General features: G+C 40.6%; 2 protein-coding genes across 2 annotated transcripts; both read right to left on the bottom strand.

Annotated features, from left to right (window-relative positions):
- Positions 1-191: 191 nt before the first annotated feature.
- On the bottom strand, positions 192-6,052 carry LOC103143140 (uncharacterized). The gene is made up of 2 exons (XM_007559558.2): positions 5,827-6,052; positions 192-2,286 (listed from the first exon to the last, which is right to left on the bottom strand). Exon 2 carries the CDS (start codon positions 2,239-2,241, stop codon positions 712-714), a length of 1,530 nt encoding a protein of 509 aa, XP_007559620.1. The 5' UTR covers positions 2,242-2,286; positions 5,827-6,052; the 3' UTR covers positions 192-711.
- Positions 6,053-7,435: 1,383 nt separating this feature from the next.
- LOC103143139 (zinc finger protein 425) lies at positions 7,436-17,550 on the bottom strand. The gene is made up of 2 exons (XM_007559557.2): positions 16,731-17,550; positions 7,436-11,167 (listed from the first exon to the last, which is right to left on the bottom strand). The coding sequence occupies exon 2, from the start codon at positions 11,107-11,109 to the stop codon at positions 8,104-8,106; it is 3,006 nt and encodes a 1,001-aa protein (XP_007559619.1). The 5' UTR covers positions 11,110-11,167; positions 16,731-17,550; the 3' UTR covers positions 7,436-8,103.
- Positions 17,551-17,737: the final 187 nt, after the last annotated feature.

The raw sequence follows: 17,737 nt of genomic DNA, 5'->3' as shown, positions 1-17,737 counted from the left end.
TTGGGGTTGGAGGGCCTCCTGGCCATCACCTTAACCCAAAGTATTCCCCACAAATCACACTCAAATTGGGCGATGGCTGGCCCACTCCAAACTGGTAAAAGTACTTCAAGTCAGAGGAAGCATGTTGGCAAAATTAAAATTCTTTGTGCTTAAATCTGCCAGCGGTACAAATAATTTTGGGCTCGTCTGTATTATGTTTTTATTAGAAAGCCTTGCCAGTACAAGTTGCATATTTCCAAGAAGGGAAAAAAAGAAAACAAGTTTGAAAATATACTTTATTACATCATATACTGTATTCATAAACTCCGACAAAGCTGGTAGGAACACACAAGGAATAAGGATTTCAGTCCCACAGCTTCAACAACAAACTCACCTGATTAAAAAAAAACAAAACTTTTACACAGTACCTGGTTTCCCCATCTACAGTGGACGAACCATGCACACATATCATGAAGCTGAACTTAATTTACACAAATTCCCATTTTGAGGGGGAGCAACTTCAAACTCCTGAACCATCTACATGAACATTTACTTTATTAGAAAAAGAGAGCTGGCTTATGAAAGAAGCATTTGAACCACTACTCCCTACTCCTAAAGCAGTTTGAGGAAAGCTCAGAAGCATGTAGTCTCTGTGTGATGAAATACGGTGATTCTTGGCAGTCAACATAAAACAGTGACATGCAAACATAATGTGCCGCACTACACCACTAGTCAACTCTTTATGGGGACTGATGAGGTTACTTGATAAATCACCTCAGCGGGCTTTTCAGGTCCACTCTCAACAATGAAACAGTCATCATCAGACTCCCCTCCTGCGCCTCCGTTGACGGGGGTTGACGCTTTCCCCTTCTCCAGGCTGACCGGCGCGAGTTGGGGCTTCTTTGTGCTGGCAGCGGGGGAAAATCCCAGATTCCTCTCACCGTTCATTTGCAGGGCGCTTGGTGTTACCTTTACAATTCTGTAATCTCGTTTGCCACCACTCATGTGCTTCGCCATGAACTCCTGGGCCTTGACGCACTTGTGCCTCTGGAGCCGCTGGGCGCTTTCAAAAGGAAGATGGCAGACCCGACAGGTGAAGTTGCTCTGCGACGAGGGGTCCTCAGATGCCTTCTGCGCCGCGGCAGGACTGACACGATCCCTCTGAGCGCCTGGACTGAACGTGCCAGTGTTTGGAGTCTTTGCTGTGATGGAAACACCAGAATAAGGCTTGGACGCAGTGGCATTCTGACTCTTCAACTGCAAAGGAGCAGTGATGTTTGGTACTCGGTTGGTGCTATTGTTGTATGTTCTGATGTTCTGGTTCTTCTTTGCGACCGCGGCCAGAAGTGGTCGACTCCTCTTTCCAGCTGCACTTGGATTTTGGTTTTCCAGCTGCTGCGCAAAAGCAACCTGAGGCAGACGGGAAAGCTGATTCTTTTTAGGACTGGCTCCACTTCGGGGCTTGTAACTCAACGGTCTTGCGGTGATGAGTCGATACTTGCTCTGATAGTTGGAGTTGCAAAGGTGAAATCGAGGCACTAGCTTTTTGCTCGACAGCAGCAACCCGCATCCTATGCAGCCGGAGACTTTATCTGCCACATGTGAGCTGTGATGGGAGACTAGGGCCACCTTTGACATGAACCCCTGCTCACATTTACCACAAGTGTATGGCTGTGTCTTTCTGAAGTTTGTCATTGTTTGCAAAAGTACAACGGGCTGATAAAGCGTCCAAAGGTCCACAGTTGGTGCACCAACATCTGCGAAGATGTTCTGCACGGCTGCAACTTGGGGGACAGGGTTTGAAAGCAACTCAGGCACTTGTGGAATCTGCGCCCCTTGTGTAGGAACACAAGAAGCGAGACCTGAAGTATTGGGTACTTGAAGTTTGGAAACTGAGGGTACACTGCCCTCATTAGGTGCCTTCCAGACAACCTCACCATCTTGCAACCTTTTCAGCTTCTCCTCCTCTTCCCTGTACTTCTCGATCCTTCGTTTTCGGATGGTTTTATGATCGAGCACTTGATGCCCAGGTTCGTGTGTAGTGCTGTGCTCCAGCATGTCTTTGTACTCGGTGAACTCCGTTCCACAGGAGCAGATGAAACTCGCCAGGGGACACAAGTGCTCCTCAAGGCATTTCTGATTGGCAAAGATCTGCTCACAGCTGAAGCAGAAGTGGCCCGAGTTTGTCAGGTCTATGGTGTTGCCATCCTCGAGGATGCTCTGCAGGATTTTTCTCTTGCGCTCCATGATCAGGCTGGGCATACGTGTGCGATCACAGCTGATGCGGAGTCTGCAAGAACACCTTTCCTGTAAAGTCAAACAGATAATTAATGCACGTCAAAAATAACAATACAGCTTTAGTCTGCATCTTTTGCTTTTTAAGTTACACAACTATGAAAAAGTATTTCCCCCGTATATAAATTTTTTACTTTTTTGCTAATTTGTTATGCATGTTTAGCTTAGTTTATTCATTTCACACATATTCCCATTCACAATGCAAATACTCAACATATTTCGATAACTGTTTGAAAAGGAAGTAGACAGAAGTATAAACTTATCTGATCCCGGCCTCTGACTTTTTGGCTTACTTTTTTAGTTAAAAGAAATTATTTTAAGAGACAAATAAATACAAAAAGCCTTTTATCCAGTTTAGTCCGAACTTTAATGTCAAACCTTTATTTTGTCACTCACAGTTAGCATGCTGATTGTGTTTGCCAAATATTACCCCTCAAGATTTTTTTTATTACAAAAATAATTTACAACAAAGTATCCAAGTCCAAAAGCAGCAGATCAACCCCAGATCATAATGCTGCCACCACCATATGGGACAGTCAATGTGTTCCTTATGTGTAATCCTGGGATAGGTTTATGCTGACTTATCTTCCAAAAAGATCCACTTTTGTTTTCTTCAGTTCAGAATATTTTCACTTCAGTCTAAAAGATCAAGGTGGGGTTTTTTTCCAATGCGAGACCCGCAATAATTTTCTTCACGATTCACTTCCATCAAAATTTGAAAAGAGCTTGACAAAAACAAATGAGGTACCAACTACTATTACTAACTTGGCTCCATTTGAGCCCACTTGAAAAATTTCTTTAGGTTTAGTCCAGGATAATATGGCCAAGTTACTGTATTATGGGATAGTAGGATTTTAAATAGCTGCAGTTTGAAAGAAATGAAATGCTGCTGGTCAGCAGCTGAAAGGAGGAGGCTACACATATTTTCAAAATTTTTGCTCAAATCCATGTATGAAAAGTAAAGCCACCGTTGATTTGTTTTCAATAAAACATTATGATGTACATTTTTATTTTCGATTTTGACCATAAAACTATGTTTTATCTACAGTCAACTGGAGCCATCAAAAGTCAGAAGGGAAGATTAGCCCAAACTCAATTTGTCTTAAAAAAGGGAACATGGTCAAGGAAAAATAAAATTGATGATTTTTTTTTCGTTTTTCTGCTAAGTCTTCAGCTCCTTCTCTTGAAATCTTTCACATTTCTTTAAGCGCATGACACCCTTTGTCATTTATAATTGGCTTATTTACTACAACCTGTTGCTGTAACTACATGCAGGTCGATCGTAGTCCATAAAAAAACAATAAACATGTCTAGATCAACGGGTCTACTGCTGGTGCTTCTGCTCCATAAGCTGAATTCGGTAACACTTTATTTGAAGGGGCGTGCATAAGACTGACATGACACCGTCATAAACATAAAGAAGTCTTTATGAATGTTTATGACAGTTGTCATGAAGTGTCATTCGGTAAATAATGACACTTTTAATGCAAAGTTGCTCTAAAAGTTGCATTAAAAGTGCCATCTTTGCATGATTTTGTAGATAATTTAATGCAAAGTTGGCACTTTTAATGGACTTTCAATGCAACTTTTAGAAAAACTTTGCATTAAAAGTGTCAGTTACCGAATTACACTTCATGACAACTGTCATAAACATTCATAAAGACTTCTTTATGTTCATGACAGGTTATGTCATGTTTATGACAGTGTCATGTCAGTCTTATGCACAGCCCTTCAAGTAAAGTGTTACCCTGGATGGTTGATTTGCTCCTGGCTTCACCCTGTCCACTAAAAACACATTTTAAATGGTAGTTTTGAGAATTTCCACTGATAAACATACACAGAAAATCATTGACTATCTAATTTTGTTCCCCCATATATTTATAAAAGAAAGAAAGGGTGTCAAATTTCCAATTGTTAAAATGTTGGTCTGATAAAACTGTTTTACCTGATAAGATTTTCTTTACTCCACCATATAGTTGGGTTGTTAAAGTTCACTTAACTTTAAGTGAAAGAATAAACTCAGAGAGAGAACACATCCTTCCTTAGCCTAGATCATGTTCATATCAAGTCAAAGATTTTTTTTTAACAATTTCTGTGTTTATTTCACCGGCTCAGTGTAATATTTCAGGTTTTAAAGTAAATTCAGGAACATAAATGAAACCAAAACTGTGACTTTTTAAACACAGTAACCATGTTTTGAAACCCACACACATGATCTTAGTTCATTTAATTCTTCTTTTATTAAAATTGTCTGTTTTGACACACAAAATAGGGCTGCACAAGATATCGCATGTTTATTGTTACAATAAAAAAAACATATGCTAAATGAGAAGAACTGTCTGGACTACATTAAATGTTTGCCAACTATTTACGAGCGGTCCATCTATGCCTGCAACACATTTGGTGACACTTGTTGAACCATCCATCCATTGTTCACCCCGTGATTCCTCGCAGGTGGGGCTGGTGCCCATGTCCAGCAGTAATTGGGCGAGAAGTGGGGTTCGTTGTTTAACGTAGCATAAAAATGTTAAAGAGTTAGTAAGGTGGCAGAGTAATAAAGAAATCAAAAGTAAGTTGTTTTAATACCAAGACAATAAACTAAAAGCACCGTTTTAAATAAAACTTTGTTAGAATGGAAATAGTTGTATATTTTTCAGTAGCTGGATGGACTCAAATATCTGGGATTCTTGCTCACCATAAATCATAAGCAGAATAAATCTTGCACCTGGTTTTTGCTAATTTTAGTTGTATTGTATCGTTATTGTAGCATTCACCAAAATAATTGCATATTTTCATAATATCGTGCAGACCTAATACAACTGTTTTGGAAAAATGACAAAAACCCACCATACCCACTTATTTCCTGTTTTCTAACACAAATTCTAGAGCATTGCTTGTAAACGTGCTTGTAAACGTATTTGAAGACATCTTTGTATTTGAGTTAATTGGAGATTAGAAAAATACACGTCCTTGATCTTAATGTCCATTGCCTTCTCCCTTCCTATGGTTTTTCTACGTAAACCTTAACAGTAACTCTAGCGGATTCCTTTCTTCTGTTCCAGGTCTGTCACTTAAATCATTCCTGAAAAATAAAACTTCAAGATACTAAATTCAGTGCTGGGTAAAACTGGGAAACCTTCATTTTTAATAACAGTTTCATTATCATTTTCCGCTACTTACAAAAATGCAAAAATGAATGTTCAAGATAATAAACGATTAATAATTGCGGGAAATGGCTTTGGGTACTTTTCTAAATATGATGTTGCATATCATCCAAAAAGATTATTCAACTCACGAACATCGAATGAACTATTCGTCCAAATAATTACAATGTACTAAACAGGCTGCAACTATAAAAGATGGAACCACTGGAATCCTAGCAGAGTATTTGAACATAGTTCGCTGTAATAACGCGAAAAAAGAAAATCCTGCAACATTAAACACGTTTAATCGACTCACCGCCTTACTTTGTTAAACGCGGGCTTGTCTTGCTATTAGCCTGCAATGCTAACATTAGCATCAAACAGACCACGGATGCTTCCACCGCCTTACCTTCAGGTTAACGTCAATCAAAAATGTGTCATATCTTTGGGTTGAAACAGTAAAAAAAGCTTGTCTTCTGTTGTTTCCGGAGACAGTAAGAACTTGGCCCACTTGCCGGTGCTACACACGAACAAGTAGCAGATAGTTAGCCCTCCAAATCAATCCAAATAACAAGAGAGAGGGGGGGGGGGAAACGTATTTTCTTCTACATTCACATCCGGGTTTTCTTGGCTTTACCGCCCCCTATCTGCTGAAGAACTTCCTCCTTTTGTCATGGTGACTTGTGACTGACAAAACGTGTCTCAATACCGTAAGGCATACTTTGGTAACACAAAAATCTTTGAGGAAATTTTTATTTTTGACGTTGCATCCAGAAAAGTTAGAGACAGTCATCCACAAACTAAATAAAATGAGGAATGAAAATAAGCCCATCATAAAATCTTAAAAATTGTTCCTTATAATTTCCAGTAGTTGAAAACCTTTCATATCCACAACAAATGAAGGTGTAAGCAATGGTTGCTGATGATATATCTGTACTACATCTACATTTTTCTTTTAACCACTTTAAATATAAATATGTAGGTAAATGTAAAATTTTGTTTCCAGAAAATTTACAATCATGCACCTTTCCATTTCGCTTAATTATGAAATCGTCTCTGTTGGTCTATCACATAAAACCTATAATATATTTAAGATCATAACTAATGTGACAAAAATGGAACAATATCATGGATTTAAATACTTTTGCAGAATTGTGCAATCTTATTTTTTCTACTTTTTGCATCTTTGAAAAAAAAAATAATAATTTTAGCTCTTTTTGAACCAACCTTTGCACAATGTGAGTTGTAGAGTAAATAACAGCAAATATGTTTAAAAGCAAAGCACAGAGTGGGTTTTCGCTTGACTAAAATTTTTTTTATCCAATTGTGTCAAATTTGGGAAACCAATAAATATTACTGCCTTTTGCTGAAGATACAAAAGGGAATGAGGAAAAAAAGGAAACTAAGTAAAGTATGTTTTATTTTGGTTATCTGACATATTCACTTAACCAATGCATCTGCAAAGAATGGTATTTCACGAGTCAAACATTTTTTTCAGTAAACACTTATCCCAGTATGCTAAAGCAGACAAATAAGTCTCTGGTTTTCATACAAAACCTAACATGAATGCTTTCTGAATAATGTCCCAACGTGTGTTCCATTTAATCTTAAGGTAACGCAACCTAAACAAATAGAAAAACGAATACTTACTTCCAGAGCTCAGTAAGGTGTCTTCCTATCACACAAAACTGTGAAAAAATATAATTTGAATGTAGGTGAATTACATTGCAACAAATACCAGACAATTTCATTTTTCATGTCACCCAAATACACGTTTTTAGCACAGGCAACATTCAGGGGACTTGCTGTTAAAGGCATGTCCAACACATAAATTACAATTTTTGATAAGTTAAACACACGTTTGGCTTCTAATTTTGCAACCGAGATTGAGCATGTTTAGTGTTACACATTAAATCCCTAAACCACATTTTTAACTATTCAAAACATGAATGATTCCATCTACAAAATTCTAATTTAAAGACCTGACACTTTGTAAAGAAGACAGTGAAGTACATTCATCTTTTCTGATGCATCTTTATTACCGCTCCACACAGTTTAAGGATACAAACCTTGAGGGGGAAAAAAAAAAAAAAAAATCAAAATCAAAATACATGACTTGAAATGCAAATTTACACTTAAGACCCGTTACCCTACGTGGGTTATACGGAGTTTAAGTGTGAAGCTTTAATTGCTGTAGTGTGCTAAGAAGTACATATTAAGTCATGTCAAATTTTATGGATTTAACTTACATTTTAGAAATATCCCAAAAAATTTTGATAAACCTTTTTTTTTTTTTTTTTACCTTAAATCAATGTATCAGAACTAAAACAAAATACACTCAGGACGTTGCACACCCTTGTATGTTTACTAACATCAAGAACAAGAAGCTACATCACCAAACATGTAAACGTATTTTGATTATTAAGTAGTTATGGAATAATTTACAGACTCAAAAGGCTAATGAATGGCAGGGATTAAATTCAAACCTAAAATGTACACTGTGACAAAGCTAATTTATAAGCAGCGGCACGCTAAAAAAACTTCTAAAGTTTTTCTAAAACAGCTTATGAATTTGCCCCCCAGTCCCTTAGGCTCTGCAAAGTGAAAATTATCTGAAATTATGAAAGGAATAAAAAATAATAAAAATGGACTCTGGTTTTATACATACAATTTTCATGAGAGACCTTCAGTCAGTTAAATCCAGATGGCATTTGGCAGTCAGCGCATCTACCGTTGTTGACTTTGGGTGTCCGATTAGAATGCGATGAATCCTTCTGCGGTGATTCTTGAGCGACTTGAGGCTCCGGTACGTTCCCTGACACACGTCGCAGCGGAACGAGTCGGACTGCTTGTGAGTGACCAGGTGTTTCTGCAGACTGTCCATAGTGCCGAACCAGCGAAGACAAACAGGGCAGCGGACGGGCTTGATGGCAGGTTTGCATGCTCCGTTCCTCTGGTGGAACACGAGGCTGATGCTGTTGGGGAAGTCAGAGTTGCAGTGAGAACAGTGGAAGGTTTTGGGTGGATTTGTCGGGGGGTTCACAGCCCGCATGCCTTTGCAGCGATTCCAGGATATGTGCCTACGAAGGGAACAGCGGGTGGCAAAACTATTCCCGCACCGGGTGCACACAATCCGCTGCCCCTTTTTCACAGAGAGCAGGTGTAGGTGTTGGGATGGCTCTGAGCGTGGCGGTTTCTGTGGTGGTGGAAGAACTGACTGGGTGGCCTGTGGCTGCTGCAGTCTCAGTAAAAGAGGCTGTGATCGGTGTCCCTTTGCCAGCTTGTGCTGAGGATGCATGTGGATTTGCAGGTGAACTTCATAGTCAGCCCAGGAATTAACAGTCTCTCCGCAGGTTGGGCATGTGTAAGACTCTTGTGCGTGCTTCTGTAGATGCTCCAGGAGAAGCCTCGGGGATGTAAATCCCACCCCACACTCGCACGTCACCCTTCTTGGGAGCACAGATGGCAGAGACATGATGCCCCAGTTTCCGGCACTGTTCTCCTCCTCTATCTGACCATCAGCTGGCGTGTCGCCTTGCAAGCCCTGCACCATGGTCCCTCCGTCTAGACCAGACATTGTTCGCTTCAGCTGACATCTCTTCCTATGGGTCATCATGTTGTCTTTGCGGTTGAAGGCCCTCCCACAGACAAAGCAGGAAAACATCGGTTTCATGTTAGTGGTGTTTAGAGGTGTGGCACGGTGAGGCTGACTCTGAGCTACAGTCCCAAACCCAGGTGGCCTGACTCCACACAGTAGCAGGTGGCGTCTCAAAGTAGACGCTTTACTGTAGGTTTTGTGACACCTGCTACAAGGGTAACGCCTTACTCCTTCTCTGACAAAGTAGGGCAGCGCATGAGGTGGTATCTCTGTGTGTTCGACAGATCCAGACTGAGTCAGGTGTCTGTCGTTGCCAAGTTTGTTGGTGGAACTGAATACCTGAATCTCATCGTCTAAGGGGATTGTCCACTGCCCCTCATTGCCGTTTTCCCCGTTATTCTCCGCCATTTTCCAGTTTTCATCTTCTTCCTCGAGGGAAGCCAGTGAAGGGTCCTGAAGTGAATCGATCATGGAGGCTTTTAAGGAAAATGGGGTGAAAGTTTTTGCAGGAGGCATCCAAGCCAACTGTGAAATTGCAGACAGCTCTGAATCTTGAGAAGTCCCCTCAACTTTGATGTGAGCACCAGTGTCAGTTCCCACAGAGGCTGTCTTAAATCCTTCATTTGCATCCTCGACTCTTGCCGTCTGGGCACCAAGTTTTGATCTCAGCGTCGACATTCTCTTAAACGAAGTATTCACCTCACCCTGGAAGCCCGACCCAGCACCGTGACACCTGTGTGTTTTAAGGTTCCACCTTCGAGCATAGCTGTTTTTGCACAATGGACAGAAGTAAACCTTTTTGGCATTGCTCAGACTATGAAACGGCACAATTTTGGAGCCAAAGGGCGATTTGTTTTGAAGATTCTTTGCTGGCCAGTTGTTTCTCATCTGAATGCAGACGTGATTGTCAGAAAACGGCAGCCGTCCAATAATGAGCTGTTTGCAACGGCGGCAACATTTAATCCTTTCTTTTTTGTGCAAAAAATGATGCTCTGTCAATCTGTCCAAGTTTGGAAAGACCTTACGACAACGGCCGCATTGATATCTTCCATAAAGCCCTTTTAAAGTTGGATCCATGAGCTTTTGGCGGGTCTCCAGAACCACAACAGGAGACATAGTCTTAGTAAGAGAGACGACTCTCTTCCTACTTGCAGCCAGAACCTTGCTGATGGGTGGGGCCTTTGTCTTTATTCCAGGTTTAACAAGCAGTCGCCTCATCTGGACAATGGAGAGATCGTTGTTCTGAGACGGTTCGGCTTTAGCTACTGGGCTTATATTGATAGGAATGTCTTCTTGCTTTGGGATGACGTTGTGTTTGCTTTCATTCTCAGAATCGGAAGACGGCAAGCGGTTCTGATACGCAGAAGCCAGCAGCTTCATGAGGATGTTGTTTTTTTGCACATTTTCCAGCTGATCAGAGAGCGTGACAGAATTGGTGTTCTCCTCCAAATCCATGTCTTCTGTGCTCTCTGGCAAAGGCTCTCCTGTGGTAGACATGCCCTCAATTGGTTTCACACTGACATCTTGAGGGGGTGTGTGCTGGCCATGAGGAGGGGTTACCATGGCAACGCTGTCTTCCAAGGCCACATCTCTTGAAAGTGCATTTGATGTGGGTACCTCAGAGCCTGAGGACTTGGAAGTGGAGGGGGAGCTGAGGTCTAAACCTGCCTCTAGAACGGAGGCGAATGATGTCTGTTGGGCTGAAAAGACATGATTATTCTCTGTTCCACCAGGCAGAGAAACATTATCCTCCACAGGCTGCTGTCGCTGACGGACATGTGACCGTTTATGCTCCAGCATGAGATGGAAGTCTAGAAATTCGTCCCCACAATCACAAATGTAGAAAGAATTTGCAGGGCTGTCAGGCAGCTGAGCCAATGAAGCAGGCTTTTCTGTAGCTGGGACATCATTCGTAACCTGGCTTTCCACCAGACTGTTGTTAGGCCGTGCTGGAGGGGGGGTAGAGCTCTTGGGCTCGGTAGTCGCATGAGTAGCCTGATGTACCAGTAGGGAGGCTAATCCATTGAAGGTGTCTGAACATGCCATGCAGCGATACACTTTGGGCGTTGAAGAATTTCCCTGCAACCCCAGCATTGTGGCGGTGAAACGTCGCAATGCAAAGCGTGGTATTCTGGTCAAGCTCTTGGGAGTCCTATAAATCAGACACAAACGCACACAAATTAATTTCACCAACACAAAACAGATAGGTTTTAGAGTCAAAATATTTTCACTGCCAACCCTAAATTGATCATTTAATTCATTTTCTGTCCATAAAAAGGATTATTCTGTGAATCATAAATTACAAGTTAAAAAATATTCTGTACATGCAAGAAAGATGGAGCTGGACATTGCAAATCTTACAAAAAAAAAAAAAAACAGTGTAAGGATTGGATTCATTTGGATTTCATTTTCAAAAACGGTAAGATAAACAATGTCATTACAATCAGGGAAACCAGTAAGCACATCATCTTCACTACATGAAATATATAAACAAATAAAAGCTGGTATGATCCCTCTGCTTTGGCAGGCCTTCAGGGGGCATTGGCTGCATTTTCTTCAACACCTGACCTCACAGAGCACCTGAGGCAGAAGATGGTTTCCGATCTAAAGAGACAGCTGTGCCAGACTGCCATCAGCAGAGTCACCAGATTCTTTTTTTTTTTAACAGAAATTATACTCTGCAGCTGTAGATTCTAATCAGATGTCTACAAGGACAAACAGGTTGGTTTTGAATTCACTCTTTTCACAGATGATGAAAAAAATTATACTGTAAAGCCGAGCCTCACCAATACATGGTGAGGCTCACCGAGCCTTTCCAATACATCCGAGCCTCACGTTCTACTTAGCTGTGGGGTTTGCTGCTGAACAAAATACTATTATGTCCATGCTTTTTCAGAAGATTTTTTGTATTCAAGTTTCACTACAGTTGATCAGTTATTGTGTAATTTTAATAATATCAAAAAAAGATGATATTAAATATCATGGTTTTAGTTCTGCCGGATTGTAAAACACCTCCGACAGTGAATCTGTCATAAAGAGCGACCACAGATCTACGGCTGCACAATATACTCTGAATAAATTGTCAATTACTGAAAGATGATCTATTCCAATTGAACATATATTTTACATACCAATAATGCACCTGATATTGTGATCTTGTAGTGTTGTAATGCCTCAACATGGACTGATTCAATCATGATAAGCATGTTTTTGTTTCTGACAGCCCCTCTTCCAAGAAAAAGGTCACAAAAGCTGTCAAGTCGTCAGAGCTTTCTGTAACTTTAAGACAGGTTTTATGGAATATACCTTCAGGTATGTAACCATAGATTAATTGCAAAATTTTAAGAGTGCAGATAGGGGTTGGCTAATTTAGCTAAAAATATAAACAAAAACCTTTTATCACAGTAAAATCACAGCTCGAATTACATAAATCGGGCATAACATTTGTTCTCTGGCACTAAAACATTGACAGTAGATTATCTGAGTCTTGCAACTAGCCAGGCAGGGCCTCCAATGTCCAAGCAGTCCACACCTTAAACTCAAGCTCATTGTTTAGTGGTAGGGCCCATTGTCCTGCCAGAAAGCACCTCGTAGCAGCTGCAGTATTGGAGATGTTCTGACCCAGCCACTAATCCTGTAGTCTGTGCTTTGTGTCTGCTTCACAATGACGCCGAAATGTCCACTTGCTTTCCAATACATCCCATCCAGAATCACGCAGCAGGATGCCAGGAATGTATAATGACGATCATGTTTACATCCGTATAGCTATGAGGCCTTTAATTTAGGACAATGTCCGGCAATAATACAAGAAGACATGGTGCACGACTATGCCACCAAATTCAGACCAAACCAGTGTATTACATGCATCAATGATACAACTGCAGTGGGACTCCTTGGGATGAGAATGAAACAATAAAAGTACTTTTGGAGGTGGTGTGCAGACCGAGCATCACATCCCTTATTAGCAGCTTTAGAAAAAAGGCTAAATATCTCCATTGAGCATCAGCAGCTCCCCTAGAAAGATGATCAGTGGTACAGCAGTGTCAAATATCTAGTAGTCCACATGAATGATGAAGAAAGCTCTGCAGCGAGAACAACTCCTCGGGAGGGTAAGGCAGGAGAAAATTCCCCTCCTCCATCCTCACCACGGCAGTCTTCAGAGCCTCCCCTACAAGCTGCTTCCCATCTTGGCAACAGAAACTGCAGTCTAGCTCAGAGGAAGGCTGCAACGATTGGTGAGGACGGCTAGAGAGTCACCAGGGTCTCGGTCCCTTCGCCAGTGACCATTTTGAAGGAGGAACACTAAAAGGGAGCCTACTGAATCATGACCGACTAGTCAGAGTGCCACCAAGTCGTGGGTTTAATCTACCATCTGGGAGAAGATATCGCTCGACTGAATTGAGACCAACTAGAATGTGGAGAAAGCTTCACGAGACAGAGCAAAGCCGCTGAAATATTTGCAATATTTAAATGAAACTACACGACTTGCCGTCATTCTGTACAAAGTTAGAGCAGATTTATGTTTAAGATATTTTCCTAACCAATTTATTAAGTCAAAATATCTTAGCGCGGGAGTACTCTGTTCTATTATTTCATCTTTAATATAGTTCATATTCCTGAAAGAAAAATTATATTTTTAAATCAAGTTTTATTTAAAGTGACATAGTATTACACAACAAAAGAAAAAAAAATTAACAATTTATTTTTTAATGCAATAATTTTTTAAAAATCTGATATTAATATTTTTGTGTACTACAATTATTTTCCCTTGTTTCAATCATTGAGCTGCTTTACTACATGACATTAGGACTGCACATTATGTCATAGCTGTTTGAAGCACTATAATTTTTGGCAAATACATTCCAACTGCGATATTCTTGGATTGTTTATGCTAATGTAATATTTATCTAATTGGACAGATTCTCACGACAGCAGATGCTCAAACTGGACACAAATGACCTTGTCCTGAATGCTAAAGGCCGCAGAGTTATGGGAGCACAGATCAGAAAGAAGGAGGAAGACAACTGTCGCATACCATGACAGATATCACCATCGCAATATTATTGCCACGGCGAGACTTTCTAATATGCAGCCCTACATAACATCTGATAGTGTCTGAAGAATGAGGTCTGGAGAGAAATCCTGCTTTCCTCACATACACACATGTTGGAAATCATATGTGACTCCATGAGGGCTGTAATCAAAACTGGAAAGATGGCGGATTAGAGCACGTAAGAGCCAGCATGCAGCAAGAAATCAGGATTTATTTGAAAGAAAAGGCAGAGAAGTTTTGAGAAACTATGGAGTTTATGAGAAAACTTAGAGAGAATGTAAAAAATAATTCTCCGTTTAAACCCACATATCAGATGTAATCAGTGGGATGCTTGGTTGGTTGACTGTTCAACCTTGAGGGAAAACTTGCAGAAGTTTATATCCAACATAAAATTAAGAAATTATGCATCAAAGCAAGTGTCTGTAGCCTTTGTGTTTTCTTTCATAAAGCCAGAACCCTGGGAATACACTAATGAATCTGTCAGTTAAAAGAAGCTAATTTTTCCTCATTAGTAATCAACAGCTCCAATACAAAAAAATATACTTTGTTTGCATCAAGACTGAAGATTCACATTTTCTTTGGTTAGTAAATGAATTAAACAGCTTATTCACTGGCGTTTTTCATTTTGCATTCAGTAAGCTTTGAATGCACCGAGGATATATTGCAGTGGTCTCAAACTGCATTCGTCGAGGACCGGAGTCCTGCAACTTTTACATGCGTCCCTTGTCCTACACACTTTAATTAAATGGTAAAACTGATTCACCCTACAGAGCTCTGCCACTGAGCTTATATTGGAGCCAGGGGTGCTGAAGCAGAGACACAGATAAAATTTGCGATATGAGAACACTGTCTTAAACAATTCATGCTGTCATAAAAGCCAGAGAAGGTCCAAGAAAGAACTGATGACATTTCTTGCTTCACAGTACAATTTCTGTACTTCAGGAATAAAGTACAGAATGCAAATATTCTAATATTTTGGCAGCAAAGTAAATCTGACTACTAAGAGTTGCGATTTTATTTTTCCCAGGAGGTTTGTGAAGGGCGTCTGAAATCCTTAGATATGGACAGAAACTGTCAATCCATTGGGATCTGCAGTTGATCTGTGCATCACAGACCCAAATAAAAAAAAAAAAGAGAGAAATGACCCAGCTTCACCTATAAAACATGGTGACTGCATTCACTCTTCCTCAAGGTGAGCAAATCATGTTTTTTTTTCTGTTGCATTTCACTTTTGCTGTTAAGATATAATGCTTATGAACCTTTTCATTCTTCCTCCAATTCATTATTCTCATATGTCAGAGAGAAACATTGAATAAAGTCTTAATCCTCATTTCAACCCCTTAAACACCAAATCCAAATAATTTCACTTTCAATTATTTCTTTCCAGCTTATTACAGCTTAGATGAACAAGTTCCAAACAAAAGTATTCAAAACCCATAAACCGCAACATATTTATGCGATAGATCAACAAAACGCTGTGCATTACATGAAACTGGGGAAGAATGGCAGTGTTTTCAAGTTATTCAATATATACACAAGTCAAACTGTGCATTTGTAATTATTCTGAATTCCTAATGAGTAAAAATAGCGAGACTGCAACATTGCAAGTCTTTAAGGGTCGACACTAGCTTTGCACATCTGCAGACTGAAAGTTTTGCTTTTTCTTCTAGGGTCACTGTTCTGCTGAAAGGTCAAACCTCACCATAGCTTCAAGTGATGATGCAGCTTCAACCATGCATCATCACGGTATGTTCAGGGTAGTGCGAGCCATAAGTTGTCAATCATACATAGCTTATTGGCTGCTTATGTCATTACAACTATCCCTCCCCAGCATGACAGTTTAGGTTAAGGTATCAGAGTGAAGGGAGCTGAATACTTAATGCAAACCACAATTTTCAGATTTCTTTCGAAAAACCATGTATTATTTACCTTCAACTTTACAATGATTTACTATATGGTGTTGGTCTATCACATAAATCCAAATCAAATACACTAAGATTTGTTGATTAGTTATGACAAAAAAAACAAAACAAAACAAAAAAACTAGTGCAAGTATCGGAAGTAATAGTATATTAACACACCTCGGAGCAACTTGTGCAGAACGGCCGTTCAGAATCAAGCTTAAAGCGTAAGCATTCATTAGTTAAATTAGTTTAAAATCAGCTGAGAAGATATCTAGATTTTCACATTTCTGTTTCAGAAGTCTATGCTAATTCACAAGTAAGCAGGTCAGAGAGTCATGGTCAGCAGAAACACAACACATCGACGCTGCTTAAGAAAATAAACAGTGCCGAGGAGCAAGGTTAGCTGGCTAATTAGGGTAATACCCCCGGAGGACCGAGGTAACAGGTTTCCACAGGTACGTTTCAACCTATCGCTAAATGTTTTATGTACATAAAATGCTGACTTGTCCTGTTTAAGTTGAAGAGCTGCTAAAAATGTGCTCCGTTTTCTCTGCGGCAATTGTTTAGGTTAGCATCTAGCCTTCACGCTAGGTTGTCCTCCAACATCTCGGAGGGGCTGCTAGAGTGAAGGCTAACACGGGGAGGACGAGGCTGACCACGTTCTGGAGGAGGCCTGAGAGGGAGGAAACAACCAGCGGTGGAGAGCTACGGAGCTCCAGGACCAAAGCAACCGCCCGTTCGCACCCAAACATACTCACCAGCTACTCGGAAAGGAGAGTTTTCTGTCGAAAAACAACCACAAAGGCAGCGAGGGAGAGGAGCAATGGGATCGGCAGACATCTAGCCATGCGAAGCCTGGTCTCTCTGGGGAAGCACCGCGACTGTGGCAGCTGGGCTCGGGACTGAGCAAACGTGATGCTGTGCCAGGAGGAAGATCACCGAGCCCTGGAGCTCATACCGCTCCTGCAGAAGGCGCGGAATACTGCGCACGGCGCATGCGTACTGGACGGCATTTGTATCCGAGCCCACAGTGAATTTGACAGGTCAAGTGAACAGGGGCGGTCATTGCATTTTACCGCTGGGAGGCAAGGAATAGACAAAGGCACACAAACCTCCCCCAACCTACCCTCTCTGCCTTCTGTCCTCCTCCCCCCCATTTCAGTGCTAGAGTCAGCTCTTAAAGGGATAGATCAGGATTTTGTTGTTAAATGAGTTGTATGAAATAGTTAATAATTTCTCTGGTAGATTGTGTGTTTGTTTTAGTGTAAATACAGATTAATTGGGCCCAAAGCAGATGGAATGGTGTAAACAATCCTTTAAAGTGTTTGTTCAACTCCAATATTGCTGCCACATTGTGAGGAGCATTTTTGTTAAAACTTAAGCAAAAAGTTGCACAAGATAGTTCTATAAGGAATTATGGCTAAGTTTTGTGTCCGCGTGGCCTGCTCTTATACTGTGAAGCATGAAAAGCACAAAGATAGTTAGTTTTCACAAATGTTTGTGAATAAACAAAAAAATAAAAAATAGAATATATAATCCACAGCAAATAAGGCAATCACTGGCAAAACTTTAGATATATAAGCAGTTTTGACTCCCGAACAATAATAAAATTTTTGTCACTTGTTTTTAGGAATTGCAGCAGCTGCAGTGCGCCACAATTAAGGTACAATAAAGCTGATAAACAGGTGAAGAACCAAACTAGACAGAACCACTTCTGATTGTTTGCCAAGCCAAACATCCAATAAAAGTTCCACCACGCCACTAC

Source organism: Poecilia formosa, unplaced genomic scaffold, assembly GCF_000485575.1.
Source record: "Poecilia formosa unplaced genomic scaffold, Poecilia_formosa-5.1.2 Scaffold105, whole genome shotgun sequence".
NCBI lineage: Eukaryota > Metazoa > Chordata > Actinopteri > Cyprinodontiformes > Poeciliidae > Poecilia > Poecilia formosa.
This window is presented reverse-complemented; position numbering and strand designations above follow the sequence as displayed.